Source organism: Cheilinus undulatus, linkage group 13 (assembly GCF_018320785.1).
Source record: "Cheilinus undulatus linkage group 13, ASM1832078v1, whole genome shotgun sequence".
NCBI lineage: Eukaryota > Metazoa > Chordata > Actinopteri > Labriformes > Labridae > Cheilinus > Cheilinus undulatus.
In genome coordinates this window covers 3,142,830-3,166,076 of record NC_054877.1, presented here as the reverse complement: position 1 = coordinate 3,166,076, position 23,247 = coordinate 3,142,830, and the positions used below count along the sequence as shown (strand labels likewise).

Sequence of the window (23,247 nt, the reverse complement as noted above, 5' to 3'; positions counted from 1 at the left end):
GTCTCAGTCACTCTCTTGACTTAGGCCATTATACAAAACAGGTAAGATCACATGATTTGTTCAAGGATGTTGGTTATTTTACCAGAGGTGGCCAGCATCATACAGAGCTAAGATATACTATATTGCCAAAAGTATTTGCTCACCTGCCTTGACTCACATATTAACTTAAGTGACATCCCATTCTTAATCCATAGGGTTTAATATGACGTCGGTCCACTCTTTGCAGCTATAACAGCTTCAACTCCTCTAGGAAGTGACTATTCTATAAAAATGTGATTATCAACTCAAAATAATGATGATACAAATGATGAATGTCCTCAAAATGGGAAAAGTAGGATCCGAGGGTTAAGCAGGTTAAACATTAGTCCGTTTTCTCCTGTCTTCCTGACCCTCACAGAGTTTTGCGGCCCGGAGCCAAACAGGTGTGTCGTACGCTGACGTGACGTCAGTGCATCCCCCTTTTTTTGTGTGTGTAGCTCCACCTTTTTTGGATGGTTAGGTAAGATTGGTACCCCTATGAAAGGCTGTCGATAAGTGGGACGGTACGGGCCTTTTTTTTGGGGGGGGGGGCCTTTACAACTTTTGCTCTATGGAGATGCAAAAAAACACGTGCTGTTCTGCACGGAACTGAAACAGACCTATTGCTGGAAACGACCTATATGACACCCCAAACAGAGTATGTCGAGCTAAGTTTACCACTGCAGTGTACAACAACCTGTTGTGCTACTCATGTGATTGATGATAGCACAGCCAACAGCTGATGGATGTGTGACTGACAGGCAGTGAGACGAGAACGAGACATGATGAAGCAGCGACTGAATCAAAGTTACAAAGTCACAGATACCAGCATTATGAGTGAGTCTGTGCACATACACAAACTAAATTAACCCTGTATTCTCCTCACAGAGCCTGCACGGGTTTCCAGCAGCAGCATTTCATCATTTCACACCGTTAAGATGAATTTATTTTGCATTTGCCCATCATGTGCGCCCCCAAGTAGCGCACGCAGAGGAGGGGTGGGGGTTGGAGCAGTGATCTGAATGGGTCAGAGATCAGCTTAGCTTCTTCATTAGCTGTCAAACCAACAGTTTCAAAAGATTCAGGACATCTTAATGATGTTTTTAAATTTCCAGTTTGGTCTTGTTTTCTGTCAGGAGAGCTGCTGCTCCTAGTGTCTGCGCAACATTTATCTCGTTTTCTTGATTTCCTACCTTCCAAGAATATTCCATCTTCCTTTAGGCTGTCTGAAGTTAAACCAGCCACCTTTAGACTGATCACTCTTCATGGACAAACAGCTGGGTTCAGGAGAGTCTGACCTCTGCTCCATCCTGATACTGAAAAACAACAATATTTGTTTACCTATAGATATTATTGTCTAGAATTTTTTTTTTTTCATAGAGATGGGTTTATTTTGAGATACCATGTTTGGATAGAGTTGTTCCTAAAGAGAGTTTTTCTTTTTAAATTTCTTACCTTCGATCGGCAGGTTGTTTGAAGTTAATAGAGGCATCTTTAGACTGATTACTCTTCATGGACAAACAACTGGGTTCAGGAGAGTCTGGCCTCTGCTCCATCATGACACTGAAAAACAACAAGATATGTTTACCTACAGATATTATCATCTAGAGATATATTTATACAGAGAAATTTATAAATAGATTTGATATGTTTGTATAGAAATATAATTATATTGAGATCACATGTTTATATTGAAAGGGTATTTTCATATAGTTATTTTATATCAAAATATGTGCAATTATACAGATATGTTCATATAGAGAGAATATGTTTATATGAAGATATGTTTATATAGAGAGAATATGTTTATATGAAGATATGTTTATATAGAGAGAATATGTTTACATGAAGATATGTTTATATAGAGAGAATATGTTTATATGAAGATATGTTTATATAGAGAGAATATGTTAATATGAAGATATGTTTAAATAGAGAGAATATGTTTATACGAAGATATGTTCATATAGAGAGAATATGTTTATATGAAGATATGTTTATATAGAGAGAATATGTTTATATGACAGTATGTTTATATAAAAAGATTTTTTTTAATATGAAGATATGTTTATATAGAGAGAATATGTTTATATGACGGTATGTTTATATAAAAAGACTTTTTTATATGAAGATATGTTTATATAGAGAGAATTTGTTTGTATGAAGATATGTTTATATAGAGAGAATATGTTTATATGAAGATATGTTCATATAGAGAGAAAATGTTTATATGAAGATATATTTATATAGAGATAAATTTTTTTCTATGAAGATATGTTCATATAGAGAGAACATGTTATATGAAGATATGTTTATATAGAGAAAATATGTTTATATGAAGATATAATTATATAGAGAGAATATGTTTATATGAAAATATGTTTATACAGAGAGAATTTGTTTATATGAAGATATAATTAAATACAGAGAATTTGTTTATATGAAGATATGTTTATATAGAGACAATTTGTTTATATGAAGATATGTTCATATAGAGAGAATATGTTTATATGAAGATATGTTCATAGAAAGAGAATATGTTTATATGAAGATATGTTTATATAGAGAGAATATGTTTATATGACAATATGTTTATATAAAAAGAATTTTTTTATATGAAGATATGTTTATATAGAGAGAATATGTTTATATGAAGATATGTTTATACAGAGAGAATATGTTTATATGAAGATATGTTTATATAGAGAGAATATGTTTACATGAAGATATGTTTTTATAGAGAGAATATGTTTATATGAAAATATGTTTATACAGAGAGGATTTGTTTATATGAAGATATGTTTATATAGAGAGAATATGTTTATATGAAGATATGTTCATATAGAGAGAACATGTTTATATGAAGATATGTTCATATAGAGAGAACATGTTTATATGAAGATATATTATTATAGAGATAATTTTTTTTCTATGAAGATATGTTCATATAAAGAGAATTTGTTTATATGAAGATATGTTCATATAGAGAGAACATGTTTATATGAAGATATGTTCATATAGAGAGAACATGTTTATATGAAGATATGTTCATATAGAGAGAACATGTTATATGAAGATATATTTATATAGAGATAATTTTTTTTCTATGAAGATATGTTCATATAGAGAGAATATGTTTATATGAAGATATTATTATATAGACAGAATATGTTTATCTGAAAATAAGTTTATACAGAGAGAATTTGTTTATATGAAGATATGTTTATATAGAGAGAATTTGTTTATATGAAGATATGTTTATATAGAGAGAATATGTTTATACAAAGATATGTTCATATAGAGAGAATATGTTTATATGAAGATATGTTTATATAAAAAGATTTTTTTTAATATGAAGATATGTTTATATAGAGAGAATATGTTTATATGACAATATGTTTATATTAAAAGATTTTTTATATGAAGATATATTTATATAGAGAGAATTTGTTTATATGAAGATATGTTTAAATAGAGAGAATTTGTTTATATGAAGATATGTTTATATAGAGAGAATTTGTTTATATGAAGATATGTTTATATAGAGAGAATATGTTTATATGAAGATATGTTCATATAGAGAGAACATGTTTATATGAAGATATATTAATATATAGAGAGAATATGTTTATATGAAAATATGTTTATACAGAGACAATTTGTTAATATGAAGATATGTTTAAATAGAGAGAATGTGTTTATATAAAGATATGTTTATATAGAGAGAATATGTTTGTATGAAGATATGTTTATATAGAGAGAATATGTTTATATGAAGATATGTTCATATAGAGAGAACATGTTTATATGAAGATATATTTATATAGAGATAAATTTTTTTCTATGAAGATATGTTCATATAGAGAGAATATGTTTATATGAAGATATGTTTATATAGAGAAAATATGTTTATATGAAGATATGTTTATATAGAGAGAACATGTTTATATGAAGATATGTTTATAGAAAGAGAATATGTTTATATGAAGATATGTTTATATAAAAAGATTTTTTTTAATATGAAGATATGTTTATATAGAGAGAATATATTTATATGACAATATGTTTATATTAAAAGATTTTTTATATGAAGATATATTTGTATAGAGAGAATATGTTTATATGAAAATATGTTTAAATAGAGAGAATTTGTTTATATGAAGATATGTTCATATAGAGAGAATATGTTTATATGAAGATATGTTTATATAGAGAAAATATGTTTATATGAAGATATAATTATATAGAGAGAATATGTTTATATGAAAATATGTTTATACAGAGACAATTTGTTAATATGAAGATATGTTTAAATAGAGAGAATATGTTTATATAAAGATATGTTTATATAGAGAGAATTTGTTTATATGAAGATATGTTCATATAGAGAGAATATGTTTATATGAAAATATGTTTAAATAGAGAGAACATGTTTATATGAAGATATGTTCATATAGAGAGAACATGTTTATATGAAGATATATTTATATAGAGATAAAAATTTTTCTATGAAGATATGTTCATATAGGGAGAATATGTTTATATGAAGATATGTTCATATAGAGAGAATATGTTTATATGAAGATATGTTCATATAGAGAGAATATGTTTATATGAAGATATGTTTATATAGAGAAAATATGTTTATATGAAGATGTTATTATATAGAGAGAATATGTTTATATGAAAATATGTTTATACAGAGAGAATTTGTCTATGAAGATATGTTTACGAAGATATGTTTATTTAGGGAGAATTTGTTTATATGAAAATATGTTTAAATAGAGAGAATTTGTTTATATGAAGATATGTTTATATAGAGAGAATATGTTTATATGAAGATCTCAGTTTTTGTAGACCAACTAGCAGGTTTTCTGTTTTCTCTGTGTTAAAGAAAATTCTGTGACATCCAGTGGTTTATTTCATCAATGCATTTGACCAAGTCATTCATTGGGTTGAGATTGTCAGGGTAGAGTGAGACATAAAGCTGTGTATCATTGGCATATGAATGGTAAGAGACATTGTGTTTCTTAATGATTGAACCAAGTGGGAGCATGTACAGACTGAACAACAGTGGACCAAGAACTGATCCTTGTTGCATCCCGCAGTCCAGACTGAAATTTACTGATGTGAAATTGCCGAGTGAAACTGAGAATGTTCTTTCCTTTAAGTATGATTTAAACCAGTGAATAACAGATCCTGAGAGGTCTATGGAGTTTTCAAGTCTATGGAGTAGGATGTAATGGTCAACCGTATCAAAGGTGGAACTTAAATCTAATAATACTAAGACGGAAAGTTTGTTTGAATTGTTGCTGAGTTTTAAATCGTTTATGACCTTGACCAGTGCTGTTTCAGTGCTGTGATTGGTTCTGAGTCCTGATTGGTAGATATCATACAAATTGTTATGGGTTAGGTAATTGTGTAGTTGATTATAGATGACTTTTTCTATGATTTTACTGACAAAGGGAAGGTTGGAGATGGGCCTGTAGTTGCTAATTATTGATGGATCAAGCTTGTTGTTTTTGAGTAATGGCGTGATAATGGCGTGCTTTAGAGAAATAGGAAAATCACCAGACTGAAGAGATGCATTGATAATACAGAGCAGATCCTGTAACATTACATGAGAGACATGCCTAAATAATTTTGTAGGAATGGGGTCGAGAGAACAGGTAGAGGACTTGAGGTGTTTGATAACTTCCTTGAGGTCACTAATGTTCACAGGTTTAAAATTGCACGTTGGTCTGGGAATTTTTGTAAACTGAGGAGCATAGAGGGTCAGAATGACTGTTTTGTAGTTGAAGAGTGTTAGATCTGATGGTCGTAATCTTTTCCTTGAAGTATGTTGCAAATTCATTACACTGAGAAAGTCAGCAGGGGTTGATCTGGTGGGATTAATTAGTTTATCAACTGTAGAGAACAGGTAGCGGGTATTATTTTTGTTTTCATTGATCATTTTTGAGATGTGCTGCTGTCTTAACGTTTTGATTTCTTTATTGTAGGTGATTAGTGTATGTTTGTAGATTTCATAATGTATGTACAGTTTGCTCTCATTTTCTCTCAGCCTTTCTGCAGGATCTTGTTAGCATCCTTGCTCTATCCCCGTTTCTCCAAGGAGCCTTTGTTTTTCTGTTAATTTAGTTTTTATGGGTGCAATATTATCAGTGATGTGACTCACTGTGTTGTTGAAATTGTCCATCATGTTACTGAATGATGACATGGTGGGAAAATGATGAATTCTGTATTGTTGGATGAACTCATGAGATGTATTTTCACCAATAAAACGTTTGTTAACTGTTCTGACCACACTGTCATTTCTGGTGGAACAGGTCATATTGAAAAAGATGCAAAAATGGTCTGAGAGTGCGATGTCCAGAATATCACTGATTGTTATGGTTATTATGAGGCCTTTTGATAGAACCAGGTTGAGGGTGTATCCATGCTTATGTGTGGGTCCGGTAACATGCTGTGTAAATTCAAATGTATCTAGGATATTGAGAAACTGTTTTGTGTCCAGATTAGTGGAATTGTCTGTATGTATATTAAAATCAGAAATGACAATGTGGTCGTAGTCAATGGATAGTTTTGAAATCAGCTCAGTAAATTCATCAGTAAATCCTGTTCTTAGTTTAGGAGGGTGGTACACTGTGAGCATGATTGTAGAAACAACAGACTTAATAACAACAGCCAAGTATTCAAAGGTTGAAAATTCACCAAGACAGACAGTCTGACAGTCCAGGTTGCTATGATAGAGAAACGCAATCCCTCCACCTTTTTTGTTTTGTCTTGTACAGTGTAAAAATTTGAAGTTAGTAGGTGCTGTTTCAGTCAGCTCTTTGTTTCCAGTAGCATCCAGCCATGTTTCTGTGAGAAGGATGCAGTCCAGTTTATTTTCATAGATTATGTCATTAACCAGAAATGTTTTGTTAACCAAGGATCTAACATTAAGGAGGGCCAATTTCAAGCAGCAGGTGAGGGTGGTGGAGTCTGATTTGAGTGCTGCAGTTTTAATTAGGGCCTGAGCACCGACCTCGTGGGCAAGGACCCTATTGAAACTGTAGCCGTTATTTGAATTTGATTTTTCACACGAATACCATGGTTGCTCACAGCCTGTCTAGATTTTAAAATCCTCCTGTCACTGATTCTGACTGGAATCGTGGCAGGATGGGTGGATGACTGGGAGAGGAGACAGTGGTTGAGTCGACAGGGGTGGCTATGCACAGATGTTGGTAGTGACAGTAGAGAGCTGTTTATGATGTCCCTGTGCCTGATGTTATTCATTAAGTTTATGGGAGAAAGTGTTTCATGGATGGTCTTTAACCTGGCATTTGTGGCAGTTATATCAGTTAAAAAATTTTCAGTAGAGCAGCAGGATCCTGGCTCCACATGCACGGCAAAAGTTGAGAGTGGGGAACTATTGACACTGGCGCTAGGACCCTGGCTTGGGTTGTGGCTACAGTTGAAAACTCCACAATGAGGTTATTCTTCTCCATCACCTCTGCTCTCAGCAATACAATGCTTTTCCTCAGCTTAGAGATGGTAAGTCAGCATGACACACACTCTGACTTGTCAGCCATCCTGGTAGTCACAATAATAAATAAATGAGGATACAAGAGAGGTGCAAGTCCAATTCCTCAGCGATAAAAATTCTAAAAGGCAACAAATCCTTAGTGAAAAAAGTATCAGTAAAATCAGTGAAGAACGAAAAGGTAGTATTGCAGTTTGACAGCTAACCGCAAACACCAGTCTGTCCCAAACAAGGATACTTCCGTGTTGGTCTGTAACTTCTTATTTGGGCATCTGATGACAAAACTTTTACCCCTGGTTAAAACACTTTGATAAAAAAACTTGTAGCTAAAAGCAGAACTTCAGATAGTGATGTAAAAACAGGACAAAAGAACACTGATTTCTGGGGCGCCGGTAGTCGAGTGGTTAAGGCATGCGCCATGTACACAGGCGGCCTGGGTTCAAATCCAGCACTATTTCCTGCATGTCTCTCCCCACTCTCTTCCCTGTTTCCAACTCTAACCACTGTCCTATCAAATAAAGGCCAAAACTGAATCTTTAGACAAAAAAAAAAAAAAAGAACACTGATTTCTGTGAGATACCAGTATGCCAACCAACAACATGCCATGCATGAGGTACGCATTGTGGAACAGTCTACCTTTAAAAATTAGGCAGGCATCCTCCACAGATGTATTTAAGCAAAACTGAAGATCCAATGGGTGTTAAACTGTTTGTTTTACTGATGTCCTTTTTATTGGGTTAGTATGCTTCTATATGTTTGTTTTTATTGTCAAGTATTTTTATTTCCATTCTTTTGATCTCTGTGTAGAGCACTTTGACTGAAAGCACTTTATAAATAAAATTTATCACTATTATTATAGTATAATATACAGATATGTATACATAGAGATACTTTTATAGAGAGGATATATATATGTATATATATATATATATATATATATATATATATATATATATATATAGTAATTTCTTAAGAGAGTTGTCCTTTCATAATTTCTTACCTTCCATCTGCAGATTGTTTAAAGTTAATCCAGTCCTCTTTAGACTGATCACTCTTCATGGACACACAGCTGGGTTCAGGACAGTCTGGGCTCTGCTCCTCCATCCTGATACTGAAAAACAACAAGATATGTTTACATATAGATCTTATTATCTAGAGATATATTTATATAACAATATGTTTAAATAGAGTTGGTATGTATACATAGAAATGATATGATTATACTGCGATCATGTTTAAGTGAAGAGGAAATGTTCATATGATGTTTTTATATCACAATATGTTTATTTATCCAGACATGTTTATACAGAGATAACATGCTTTTATATAGTTATTTTTATATCAAGATGAAATTTTACCATAAACTTAGCACAAAAAGTAAGGAAATTTGTGTTTGTTTATTATTTCTTATTATTTCTTTGTTGTAACAATGCTTCTTGGTAATAAATCGTATCCCTTTGGAAAGCCTGTTTATTACCCTTTTAAATGATGCCACATTTGTAAGGATCATGCATTTGTGGGATGAGCAGCAGAGCTGAGTATGTGGGTTGTGCCCATGACAAAATTTGCCAAATCTTGTCTACCAAGACCTGAGGCAGATACGATGACGTCATTAACAAGCGTTATCGCGATAGGTCAGTAGAGCCCAAATCTCTACTGTAGGCCAAATTTATATCACTTAAACCATGTACCGCCTCTACCGCGCACCCCTAGGTCAAACAGTCAAGCAACATCATTTTATCAGGTTCAGTAGGACTAAAAGATATCAACAGCTGATGATCATATCAGGCCTCTCAAAACTTCCTGTCCAATCCCCAGAAGATCATTCAACTCTGAAAAGAAGATGTTGTGGTTTTAAGAGCATCTTTTGGCTTTAAATGTCTGCAGCTCTTAAATCTTCTCCAAGGCTATTAATATTTAAATAGTTTTAGAGCATTTGACCTGTTTATACAGAAATTCACTAGTCAGGCATTATTAGTCTATATATATATATATATATATATATATATATATATATATATATATATGTATACACACATCAGTAAGAAAAACTGGCAGAAATGTTGCAAAAATGTACCGATAAAGTGGTGGAAAGTGGTTAGAGTATGGAGAAAATGGACAAAACTTGGCAGGAAAAGTGATGTAAAGAGGTAAAATGTGTCAAAAATTAGTAAAGAGGAAAACGGGCAATAAGTTTTTATAAGAAATGGGTTAGAAGTGGCAAAAATGGATAAAAGAGTGGCACAAAGGGGATAAAATATTCAGGAAAGTGGTTTAAATGGGTTGAAGAATGGCACAAAGATGCAAAACATATCAAAAATGGGTTAAAAGTGGCAAAATATAGCAAAAATAGCCTGGCAAAGTCATGAAAAGGGGTTAAAATGTGTCAAAAATGAGTTAATATTTACTATCGTTATCTAAATTGGAGTCTATGGTTAATCTAGTTCTGTAGAAGTCCAGGATCATCTGATGGCAGAGCTGTGTTTACATGACAGTGATGTTTGAGCAGGAAGGTTAACAGGCCTGTCAGCACCAGTGAGGAGAATCATGGAGAAAACACAGACATAAATAATTAACCCATCTCTAAGTTACTCACTGTTCTGGAACAACTAGGAAATGACTAGTTGCTTTTCTATCAGGATAAATGAAGCTTACTAAAAAAAAACACTCTGAAACCCTGCTCTGCTGTCTGTAATGCAGGACAGATATGAGGGGAAGAGGGGGGGCAAGGGAGAGAGAGCAGAGGGTGAGGGGCTCTGTAGGGGGAAATCACAGCAGCTAATGTCCGCATCGCCTTTACCCAGAACCAGCCCTGTCTGTTAATCATAATACCTTTACATAATGAAACTTTAACTTATAGCTTTATAATGCAGGAGAGCGGCTCAGTGTGTGTAAAGTCATGAAATGCTGGACTTACCCACACAAAGCAGGACATCTGGTCAGAGCTATACTCTAAGAAATGAACTAGTGATGTTATTCATATTATTTAACTTGCAGTGTTTCCCATACATTCATTTATTTGTGGCGGACCGCCACAAATAAATTAGGCCCGCCACAAATAGATTGTGGCGCTACCTGTTCGCCCTCGCTCTGTGAATGTAGCGTGTCGTTAAAATGACTATATCGCCATTATCTGAGTATAAATTATGTGCAAGTTTTGAGCCGCCAGCGTGCATTTCTCACTGGAGAGAAGACGGCCCAGCAACGGACAAATGTGATCCACATCTTCTCAACAATGGAGACTTATCTCAGCCTTACAGTTCAAAACAACAATGTCAAGGGGTTAAAATGTCCAAGACAAGCTTTTTCCACTATGATCACACAGGAGAGTTTATTGAACATGGTCTAAAGATGCTCTCATCTCATGAACTTGTCAGAAACTAGTCCAGCATTTATCAGCACAGATAGCGGACTAATGTAATCACAGCTGTGAGCCTGAATGGAGGACTAGACTGCAGGGTTTGGTCTTCATGCATGTTTGGTGAGTTTTGTGTAGGTTTGCATCACCCTTAATGAGGAAAATAATCATTTTTATAATCAGCAATAGTAAACATAGCAGAAAACATTTCAGGACTTTCCATACACTGTAAAATACAGAGTATTTCATGATTTATGTATTTTTGATTTATTAGTAAAAGATTGAATTAAGCTCTTTTCAAAGTAAAACTGCTAAATTTGACTTCATATTGATTTTTACTTTTTGCACACAATTTTATTAAAAATCCAATAGAACTAATCACCAAACTAGTGTAGTATTTGCAGATAGATAGATTCCGGCCCTGTGGGAAACACTGACTTTGTTGTGTTAAAATTACTATAACCTCTTAGTTTTTACAGAAAAGTTAACAAGACAAGGTTTCATTGGAATAATGTAATAGTAAGAGATTTCAAAGCTACAAAACACGGGAGATTAAAACGAACATTACCATCTCGCTTAAATCAAACACGCGTGCAAAAATACCCTACTCTGACGCATTCTCAGACATACGCAGTAACTACAGAGCAAATGATTTTAATTATGTAAAAGTAATCTTAAAAATGTGTTCAGGCCAGTTGATTTTAATTGTGCACCAGAAACATAAAAAAAAAACAATTGTGTTCACATGAGCACCACATACTGCCCTGTCTGAGCATGTGCAGGGAGAAACCACCATTTTGTCCCTTCCTGGTTAGGATTTCCACTTTTCCAAGGCCATGTTCAGTGCTGCAATTACCCACCGTTTTTCAGTAAGAAAGACATTTACTGTTATTGGTGGTGAAGCTTGTGTCAGAAAGTTAAACTAGTTTCTGTTCTAAGTATTTTTTAAACACATATTGCTTGTCTTTATAAGGTTATAGCCATAGATATCAAGACGTAGCCAACACTTGGTTAGCACTGAAGTTATTTGAGTTATGACAAATCTGCAGTTTTCCCAGAATGCCTTTGGGCACTAAACCTTTATGTACTCAGTTTGCTGCTGCTGTCTTGGCCAGGACACCCTTGAAAAATAGATTTTGAATCTCAAAGAGGTTTTCTCCTCACTCAAAGAAATAATTCACCGATTTTGCCAGGTTTATTTAATTCAATTACATAACAAATTTCCATCCAATTGAATTAAGTAATATTAACATAAAACAGTTAAATATCTTTTATGTAATGAAATTCAATAAAACAAATGTAGCTCATAGAATTGATCTAATTTACTAAAATTCTGTTTATGTAATTTCTTTGAATAAATTCTATGTGATTCAAATATGTTGATATACCCAAAACCATGGGTGAGACTATCAGTGCATCTGTTGGCACTGGCAGGCATTGCTTCAATCAAGCCTTCCACCCATGGTGAAGCCAAAGCTTTGTCACACTGTGTCTCCACCCCACCAAGGAGGGAATAATCAGCTGATGTGGATCAATGTCTGTATTGTTAAATGTTTCTAAAGATCTCTCCATTTCAGAAGAAACACTATTGAAAGTGTAATTTGCATTGTCACAGTGCTTTTCTAGTTTCATTCTGTGGGAAACACTGATGAGAAATGGCTGTTAGAAGTTCAACAGTCAGAACACTTATAACATGATCAGCATTAACATAAATAGCTATTATTGTTTTCAACTGTAGATATGTTTACCTACAGACATAGTGGTCTGCAACATTGACCCCCTCACTCATGGTGTCACACTTCAAAAATGCTCCTCACTAAAAAATATTAACTAATAAACTAAACATGCATAATAACAACTTTGCAATGACCGTGAACATTATGAAAATTTATGAAAATTATGAAAAAAAGCCCTGAAAACTCAAAATTTCAAAGCAACTTACTACACTGGATTTTTGTATTTTTTGAAGTGTGACACCATGAGTGAGGGGGTCAACGTTGCAGACCACACTGTCTGTATGTGATCAAATCTATGACTAGGTATAAATGAAATCTGCTTCGGCTTGCTGTGAAAAAGCTTGTTGAAGTCATTTAGAGTGTGAAAAAACCATTTCACTGATTGCCATAAGATGTAACCAGTAAAGCACCTAGAAAATGTTAACTTCCACCACCAGCCTCTTCTCCCAGTAGTGAAGGAAACTTCATAAACACCCACATAGTTACCCGGTTCAGCCAATTATTCCCTTCCTATTGAGATGAAATTGCAGCATGCTAGAGACTTGATTTAATCCCATGTGGAACTATTGAGAGAAGCATTGCCTGCCGATACCAACAGATGCACTGACAGTCTCACCCATGTTTTTTTTGTAAAATTTGAAATAGCCCCTACTCTTAAAGAACCAAACATATTTAGTTATCACAGCTTAACATGATCATCGCCTTGCATCTTTCACCTGAATAGAACAAACCACTAACCTGATTTAGTAATATCAACATTTTTTGACAAAACATGGAAGAATAAGAAATGATTGCTAAAAAGTTGAAGTATCAAGTCAATGCTGGCTGGGAGAGACAAAAATACCAAACAAGAAGTCAACATTCCTCCAAAGAAACAACCATTCTTGTTGTTTGGTCTTACCTGCAGACCACAATACAACATTACAGATGTATACTGCCACCTACTGACCAAACTGTTATGTAAACAAATCTCATTGGTTTTATGTAATTCATTTGAATTCACTCAAACTTAGAAAAAATCACATTGGTTTTATCTATTTAGAATAACTAAAGTTTAGAAATATGTTAAATTGAGTAAAACCAATTTAATTTGTTTAACTAATACCTGTGACAGTCAAAAATCATTTTTTTGAGTGCTGGTAAAATAAAGGTTAAATAAATACAGAAGATGCACCATGAGTGAAGTTGCTGTCTCAATTAAAGAGGTCCTGCCTATGAAGAACAACAACTCCATTTCTAGAGTCTATGAATGATGGATGGCACATTAATAATGGTGAAACTGTGTTGTCTGGTCTAGTGGATGAATGTTAGTCATAATCACAAATGATTGCAGGAGTCAGTCCAACCTGGGTGAAATATAACCTTCCCTTTCAAACAGGTGAGTATGCACATGTCCTTGTTTTTCTGTGGTGAATCCATCTTGCAAAGCTCCCATCTGAACTGCTTAGGTCCGGTTGGACAGTGACAGGACCAATCAGCATGGAGGGGCAGTACTTTCATGCACAGTGGAGTCCTGACTAAACAAGCAGCAGCAAGAGCTGATACAGTTATGGGGAAAGAGATGCTGCTAAAGCGCCAGTTTTATCAGAACTTGATGACATTTCTTTGTCAAAAGAAGAACACAGAACAGCAGTGAGTTGTTTTCTTTTAAAAACTGACAAAAGTCGAGTATTGACAAGTCTATAGTCACCGTGTTTTGTGTTATTCCTCAGTAGCTGCAGACCCGGAGCTCGATAACTGCTACATCACGTGTTTTGTTGCTTTTATTGGCCGCAGAGATGTGACAGACAGAAAGTTCATCCAGTCACCCTCTGCGTTGTTTTTCAAATCCTCTGCCTTTTCCCAAACGTTTCCTATTGAATCTTTCCCAGATGGATGTGTGAAACACATCTATATGGCATGTCAGGTTAAGTGAAATGGTAATATAAAAAAAACTTTATCAGTGAGTACTATTTGACGTTTTAAGGTAAGCAGTTATCTAGGATATACTCATCTTGTTTTACAGTGTACTAAATTTGAGCAAATAAACCTCTAATTTGCAATTACTTAAAAATAATAAGTTGAGTCAACTTAAAAAAAAACATGTGGAATCTAGGCAAATTTCTTTTGCTGCTAAAATTAATACAACTAAGTAGGATCAACAAAACATTTTTTTTCAGTGCACCGTGCAGCCCTGCAACTTAAATTCTAATAATTTAACTTTGTGATTTAACCAGTACAACTAAGGTGTTGCATTAACACAAATCTACCACATCAATAATGTTCATTTGTGTTAAGTGAGTTGAACTCAATCATATTACGTAAACTTTTTGTCAGTAATCCAATCCAACTTTATTTGTTAAGCACTTTAAAAACAACCACAGTTGACCAAAGTGCTGTACAGGAGAATAAATAACAGTACAGAATAAATAAAAGTACATAAAACATAGCAGAGCACTACATATAAAATACAGAATCAATTTAAAAGACATAAAACATAAGTGACATGAAAAGGCACGCATAAAAATAGCAAATAAATATAAAAGTCGACGACTACTGTGTGCTAAAGGCCAGAGAAAAGAGATGGGTCTTAAGAAGAGATTTAAAAACGGGTAGAGAAGAGGCCTGTTTAACGTGCTGGGGTAGGTCGTTCCATAGTTTTGGAGCCGCAACAGCAAACGCACGGTCCCCTCTGAGCTTCCGCTTGGTCTTGGGCACCTTCAGGAGCTGCTGATCAGCTGACCAGAGGGAGCGGGTGGGTGTGTATGGGTGTAGAGGCTCAGAGAGGTAGGGTGGGGCAAGACCTTTTAGAGATTTAAAAGCAAATAAAAGAATTTTAAAATTAATCCTAAGTTGTATGGGCAACCAGTGGAGTGAGGCTAAAACGGGGGAAATGTGGTCGTGTTTACGTATGCCAGTTAAAAGACGTGCAGCTGCAGTAAATCCAACATAATGTTGTTGTGGTTATGCGATGTAGTAATATCATGTAGCTTTAAAGTAAGTTAATTAAGTTAGATTTACTTAATATGTGTTGTTCAAGTTAACAGTGTTTTGCTTTTCCATTTTAAATAACACAGTTGTGTGGAACCAGTTGACATAACTTAGTTAAGTTAAATCAACATTTCATTTCTTAGAGTGTAGGACTCAGAGCCGTTTTAGTTTTAGTGTGAATGGTCTTACCTGGCCTTCCTTTGCCCCCCAGAACTCCTTCAGACCGAGCTACCGTCCCACACACACGATACTGATCCGGATTAGTCTGATTTTCACTAGAACTGAACTTTTCTGACTGCTTCTAAACTTTGAGACGTGCTTGCTTAAAAACGAAAGTAACATCCTAGTGGGGGAGGGGAGGGCTCCACTCATCAGCTGCTGCATTCACTGGTAGTTGGACATTAGAGTTTCACTCCCGGGTGATGTCTAATATGTCCCAGCTTCTCTCTGAATTCTCTCTGTCAGACTCAAATGTATTTTGTACAGGCTTAATAAGACTATTTTCTAAACCCCTTTTCACTACTCTGACAGGCTATTTTTGCTGCTTTTGACCCACTGTTGATACTTTATGCCTCCTTTCTGCCTCTTAAAACCATTTTTACCCCTTTTAAACCCCTTTTCTTTCATGTTTTATCCCCTTTGAGACACTATCTCATCTATTTTTGCCTCTTTTAACCCATTGTCATTACCTTTTTTGCACAATTTTACACTTTAAACCCATTTTTTCTTTAAACTTTTTTCCTGTTTTTTTCTTTTATCCAAGTTTAACACATTTTACTTCATTGCACTACTTTTCCCGAAAAATGTTGTCCCTTTTTGCCACTTCAAAAGCCATTCTGGGACTCATCACTACGGCCTGACTGATTCATGGACTGGCCTCTACGTTAAAGGTGAAAAAACTCAGATCATCAGCGCTGAGTTGAATGGAGCGGTCCACTTTATACCCTAATAATAAGAATTTTCAACTGAAGACTAAAGTTGTGCCAGCAGAGAGGATGATGGAGATAACGTGGACTACAGTCTGGAAAACTAAGACTAAAGAACCTTTAGTAGCGTCACACAAGTAAAAGGAAAGAGAAAGGAGGCAAAGGGATCACTCCAAACAAGGGCTGTGAAAACATGTGATTTTTTTGTTCTGAGTTTATCACTTGTTTGCTTCTTTTTTGAGTGTCCAGAATTAGGTGGAGTCTTTAGTTCATGACTGTAATTTCAGTTTAGGCCCTCCTGATATTCTTACTGTTGTTGAGCTACAATGGCATTACAAGGATTATTTGATGCTTTACTGGAACAGAATTAGGAGAGGCTGTTGTTAAAGGTTGATAGCTGGATATGCTTGTAGAAGGAGCTTGTAGGAGAAAGAAGATGAGGATGATGGAGAAGAAAGCAGGAAAATGAAGATTTTTATTAGAAGATGAAGAGAGATGAACAAATACATATGCAGTACTGTCAGCACTTTTCTAATGTGGGGGTCAGAAAGCTAAAATAGTATATTGTGTTAAACTTTAGGGGGCTAATAAACACAAACTCTAATATGAAGTAAACGGTACACATCATTGTAATCTATCCTTATCAAATCAATTCAAACTTTATTTATACAGCACATTTCATACACAGGGCAACACAATGTGCTTCATAGTCAAAAACAAGTGATTGCAATGATCATTGTATTGCAAATTAAGAACAAAATATACAGATCAGGAGCAGAAGTAAAAGCTCAACATGTACACCAAAATTATCCACACAGATTAGATCACACAAAAAGCACACAAACACACACACACTGAAAACAGGCAATGAAATCTAACCGTAAACTGAAGCAAAAAGTAAAGTTTTCAATCTGCTTTTAAAAGTATTTAGTCTAGAACCCCTCTCAGGTCTGCAGGCAGGGCGCTCCATTTACTAGGGGCATAAAAACTGAAAGCAGCCTCCCCTGTACCTGTAGACCTGAGAGTTCTAACTGGTTAATAACTTATCAGCGTGTCTCTGATGTACTGAGGAGCAAGGCCATTCAGCGCTTTGTAAACAAGTATCAGAGTCTCAAAATCAATCCTACTTTGTACTGGAAGCCAGTCGAGGGATTTGAGGAGGGATGTGCTCAAACTTTTTCGTTCTGGTCAGGACTCTAGCAGCAGCAATCTGCATAAGCTGTAATCGCTGAAAAGAAGATTTTGTGAAGCCAGTAAATAAACCATTACAGTAGTCCAGTCTACTTGAAATGAATGCATGAGCTATTTTTTCTGCATCTGATGCTGACAGAAGGTCTCTAATCTTTTATACGTTCTTAAGATGATAAAATGCAGATTTTGTGGTTTGACTGATGTGGCTTTTGAAATTTAAATCACTGTCTAGTATTACTCCAAGGCTTTGTGTTTCATTCTTAGAGTTTAGAGAGACCGAACTGAGATGAGCAGCAACTTTTTGTCTTTGAGTTTTTGGACCAAAAGTGAGGAATTCTGTTTTGTCTCTGTTAAGCTGTAGAAAATTTTCTGACATCCAAATGTGTAAGTCTTTTAGACACTGAGTAAGGGAGTTTATGGGACTAAGGTCATCTGAGGATAGAGATATGTAAAGATGTGAATCATCTGCATAGTTATGGTAGTTTATATTGTATTTCTGAATGACCAGTGGAAGCGGGAGCATGTAAAGATTAAATAACAGTGGTCCAAGAATGGAACCTTGGGGAACTCCACACTTAACACTCACTTTATTTGAATGGAAGTCTCCAACAGAGACAAAGAACTGCCTGTTTTGGTGGTATGTTTTAACCAGCTTAGGGCTGATCCAGACAGCCCCACCCATTCTTTTAATCTGTTTAATAAAATGCAGTGGTCCACCGTTTCAAATGCTGCGGAGAGGTCAAGAAGAACAAGGAAGGATAATTTGTTGGAATCTGTGTTTAAGTGCACATCATTAAGGACTTTGAGTAGGACTGTCTCTGCTATGGAGGGATCTGAAACCTGACTGATAAATGTCTAAAATATTGTTAGTGGTCAAGCAACCGGTGAGCTCAGAGTAAACTAAGTTTTCAAGTATTTTGCTGAGAAATGGTGTATTGGAGATGGGTCTATAGAGCTGCATCTCAAAAAATTTGAATATCATGAAAAAGTTCAATATTTTTTGTCACTCTTTAATGAAAGTGAAGCCCATATATTATATAGACTTGTTACACTTAAAGTGAAACATTTCAAGCTTTTATTTCTTGAAATGTTGATGATTATGGCTTACAGATAAGAAAACCCAAAATTCAGTGTCTCAAAAAATTAGAGTATTGCATAAGATCAATAAAAAAAGGATATTTTAAACAGAAATGTGAGACCTCTGAAAAGTATGTTCATTTCTATGCCTTCAATACTTGGTTGGACCTCCTTTTGCATGAATTACTGCATCAATGTGACGTGGCATGGAGGCGATCAGCCTGTGGCACTGCTCAGGTGTAATGGATGCCCAGGTTGCTTTGATAGCGGCCTTCAGGTCATCTGCATTGTTGGGTCTGGTGTCTCTCATCTTCCTCTTGACAATACCCATAGATTCTCTATGGGGGTCAGGTCAGAATCCAGCACAGTAACACCATGGTCATTGAACCAGCTTTTGGTACCTTTGGCAGTGTGGGCAGGTGCAAAGTCCTGCTGGAAAATGAAATCAGTATCTCCATGAAGCTTGTCAGCAGAAGGAATCATGAAGGTCTCTAAAATGTCCTGGTAGATGGCTGCGTTGACTGTGGACTTCAGAAAACACAGTGGACCAACACCAGCAGATGCCATGGCAGCCCAAATCATCACTGACTGTGGAAACTTCACACTGGACTTCAAGCAACATGGATTCTGTGCCTCTCCACTCTTCTAGGTCCCAGAGTCTGGAGGAAGAGTGGCCATTTTTAAAAAGTTTGGTGGGGATGGGATCTAAGCAGCAGGTGGAGGATCTGAGCAGCTGAACAATATTTTCTAACATTTGGAGAATACAGCAGCTAACCCACCTCCTCTCTCATCAGCACGAGTGCTGTGTATGAAATTAAAGTTTGGGGGTGCGGTCTCAGTAAGCGTCACTGAACCATTTTTATCCAGCCACGTTTCAGTCAGCAAAGCCATGTCTATGAGCAGCAGTATCCTTTGGGCCATGTGTGGAGCTGGCGAACATGGCTGAACTTCACATCCCGAAAGCTGGGACTGGACCAGCAGACAAGAAATGATAAGTCTGCAGGTTGAGGTTGAAAATAGTCTCAGGATAGAAATTATGTTTAAAAATATTGGTTCTTACAATTCTTTATTTTTTTTAAATTCATTTTTGGGCTTTTTTGTGCCTTTATTTGATAGAGGAGGATGGTGGACACAGTTAGAGCAGGAGAGAGAGGAAGGAGAGACATGCGGTAAAGTGCCACAGGCCAGATTCAAACCTGGGCTGCCCATGTACATGGGTAGGGCCATAGTCCGCTAGGCTATCTGTGTGCCTTGGTTCTTATCATTTTTTAATGAAATCTGATGTGAATTGATTTTTTTCCAGCTCCTCTAATTACTGTTGTGAAGATGAAGAATCAATAAATCAAAACTTCCATGACTGTTCATCTCAAGCTCTACTCGTACACTTACTCTGTTAAAATGCAGTGTTGTTTCTCCACTATAATAATAATAATAATAATAATAATAATGAATGTTTTATAACATAGCTGTGGTTCATTTTCAGACAGAGGAGATTTAACCTCTCCGGTGTGTTCTTTTTTTCTTGCAGGCACACCCCAGCTGATGCTGACAGCGGGCCCCAGCGTACCTGTGGCCCCTCAGCAGGCTTATGGCCATGGCTACCAGGCGCCTGCAGAATCCAGTCAGCCAGCGCCATAGCCAGGATTTGACTACGGCATGTAAAGACCCCCCCCCCCCCACCTGACCTGTACCCCCTCTTTTCTCTGCACACCAGGCTGGAGCTACCATCCATCCATCTCCCACAGTCCTTCACCAGACCATTATAATTATTATTGTTGTCTCTCTGCCTCCTACTGGCAGCACAGGATATTGCAGAAAACCCTTTTCTTTTTTTAACTTTATTTTTCCTCTTTTTTCATGAAGGACTAAGTTTATTTCTGTTATTAAAGAAAAAGCATCACAAAGATTAATTTCTCACATTCTGTATTGACAAGATTAACTTTTCTTGTCTATTTTATTTAATTGGGAAATGGTTTATGTACAATGGGGGGCTTGCATGTTTACAGGAATTCAATCATTCACTCCTTTCAAACTTATATTTTTATCTAAATGATCTCAGATTTAAATTGTGCACTTAAGATACTTGATTGTGCATACTCAGGATTATAATGAATGAAACAGCAGTTTTGTTTTCTACTTAAAAAAATAAAGGCTTCTTGTTTGTCACTAACAGTTTCATTTGTCTTTCTTTATGCTTGTGTGCAGAAGAGAAACTCAGTAAAGGAAGCAGGCTTCACATACGGCCACAAAAAAGGGAAGTGATGGGATAGTCTCCAAAAGAAGAACAAAAAAAAATCCCTACAGTTTTTCACCAGTGAACTAAAATGTCTCACATTTCTCAAAAATATCTCCCCAGCCAATAGGAGTGGTTCTGCTGCTTATAGATGCAGAAAAGCAACTTTGTGCCCTTGAAATAAAGAGCGTCAGTTATCAGCTGTTAAAAACTGAAATATCACATTGACATAAGTGTTCAGACCTTTTGCTCAGTTTACACAGCCTCAAGTCTTTATGAATATGATGCAACAAGCTTTACACACCTGGAATTTGGGATTTTTGCCATTCTCCTTTGCAGATCCTCTCAAGCTCAGTCAGGTTGGATGGGGACTATCAGTGTACCGACATTTTCAGGTCTCTCCAGAGATACTTGACTGGGTTCAAGTCAGGCCTTTGACTGGGCCACTCTGTGACATTCAGAGAGTCTTGGCTGTGTGTCATTGTCATTTTAGAACAGGTTCTCATTGATGATTTCTCTCTACTTTCCTCCATTCAGCTTTCTCTCCCAGTCTCTGCTGCTGAATAAACCCCACAGCATGATGCTGCCACCTCCATGCTTCACTGTTGGGATGGTTTTGGGCAGGTGAAGCGCAGTGCCCAGTGTCCTCCAGCCTGAACAGCTCAATCTTCATCATGATTTAATTTTATCCAACATTTCCATGTCTCTGCATTATTTAACTTGAAGTTTGGTAACTCAACGGGTCAGGCCCTTAACTTTCTTTTATTTCAGATTTTATTTCTGACTGTTGTGTGAATTTTCCCCGGTGGGAAACTTTATTTACTTATTATTAGAGCTACTTTTGAATGCTTACAGTCTCTGTTTATGCAAAGTTCACCAAAACAGGATTTGGGTAATGATCAGTAAAAATGACTACCTGTACACCTTTTTTTCCACAGAAACCTCTATTAAAACATTACAGACTGACATATTTCTGCAGTTATGTCACCCATGAAAGCTTTAAGAATGCAGGCTCGAGGATTTTGGCCATAAAGGGGTTGACACCACTTCAGTGAATTGAGCAGCTCATCATGGTAAGTGAAGATGGAGAACCAGCGCCCTCTGATGGTTGAAAAATAGATAAACAGATTGGTATAAAGTAACACTGTGCTGACACGGTCACTAACAACATTGAATTAGGCCATCCTTTAACTCCTAAATGATCTAGTTTAATTTTTCTTTGGCAGAATGATAACAGAAGATAAAACAACACGGTTTTAATCACTGAATATGCTTTTGTTGAACTACATTGAAATCCAGAAAAATACTGAATATTTGTTTTATGACAAAGCCACATCTCTCTGTATTTCATCGTCCTTTTAACGTCTGCAGTTCTTTATCTGCTGTTAAACAGAGTAAATCAACACTGTCACTCACTCTGTGGTTTTCTGGAGCATCAAAATACATTTGATTCGTTTACCAGAAGATTGGGGAGACATTTTCACAACACAGGAAACAACGAAGCATTGTTGAATCATTTAATTAAGAGGAAAACTTCTTTGTATTCTTCCTTGTTGTTACTGGAACATTTTAAGCAGGTCAGAGCTGTAAGACCTGTAAACAAGGAAAACATCACCTTCTTTGGAATACACTAAACTCTGATTTTCTTCTTTTTAAACTTTCTTGTCATTGCCTTAATGAACATCTGAGAAAGACGGTCTTTTATTCTCCAGAATATGTGATTTACTGTTCAGGATTATTTCTAAAGCTGAGGAGCTTCAGTATAACTGTACAGAAATCATGCAGCTTTTAACCAATAGTCTTATTTGCTCTTGGAGCTCATATAGAGTTCTACTTAAAAACTAGAGCAGCTGTTTAAACTTCTCGTTGTAAGTTTAATAGGGTCTTAATGGGTTAATGGGTCTTATCACCGTGTGTTTCTGCAACCACACCACAATGAAACTCCACTGTTACGCCTTAAGACACTCATACTGATGCTGCAGCAGTGGAGCATTTGTCTGTTGCCCTCTCCTTTATGAACCCTTTAAATGTCTGTGAAGATCACACTGAAGGTGATACGTCACAGGGATGCAGATATTACACCTTAAAATGGCACAGAAAATGAGAATGTTTACCTGCTCTGCTCTGCTCTGCTGCCAATAAGTAAAACAAATCCATTCATTTGTTTCCTCTGAGCTTAATGAGTTCAGACACACGTCTGTAACACACCCAGT

The 23,247-nt window shown here is 35.8% G+C and overlaps 1 protein-coding gene across 4 annotated transcripts in view; it reads right to left on the bottom strand.

Annotated features, from left to right (window-relative positions):
- The window catches only part of LOC121520104 (NLR family CARD domain-containing protein 3-like), a 68,172-nt gene extending 52,208 nt beyond the window's left edge, over window positions 1-15,964 (bottom strand). For all 4 annotated transcript variants that reach the window (XR_005992761.1, XM_041803382.1, XM_041803380.1 and 1 more), the window contains exons 1-4: window positions 15,797-15,964; window positions 8,544-8,654; window positions 1,474-1,581; window positions 1,212-1,334 (exon numbers count right to left, since the gene is read on the bottom strand). Coding sequence is in view for 3 of the 4 variants with exons in the window: in XM_041803382.1 (XP_041659316.1) it covers window positions 1,212-1,334; window positions 1,474-1,581; window positions 8,544-8,647 (335 nt within the window). In the remaining variant the exon portion in view is untranslated. The remainder of the gene's footprint in view (window positions 1-1,211; window positions 1,335-1,473; window positions 1,582-8,543; window positions 8,655-15,796) is intronic.
- Window positions 15,965-23,247: the final 7,283 nt, after the last annotated feature.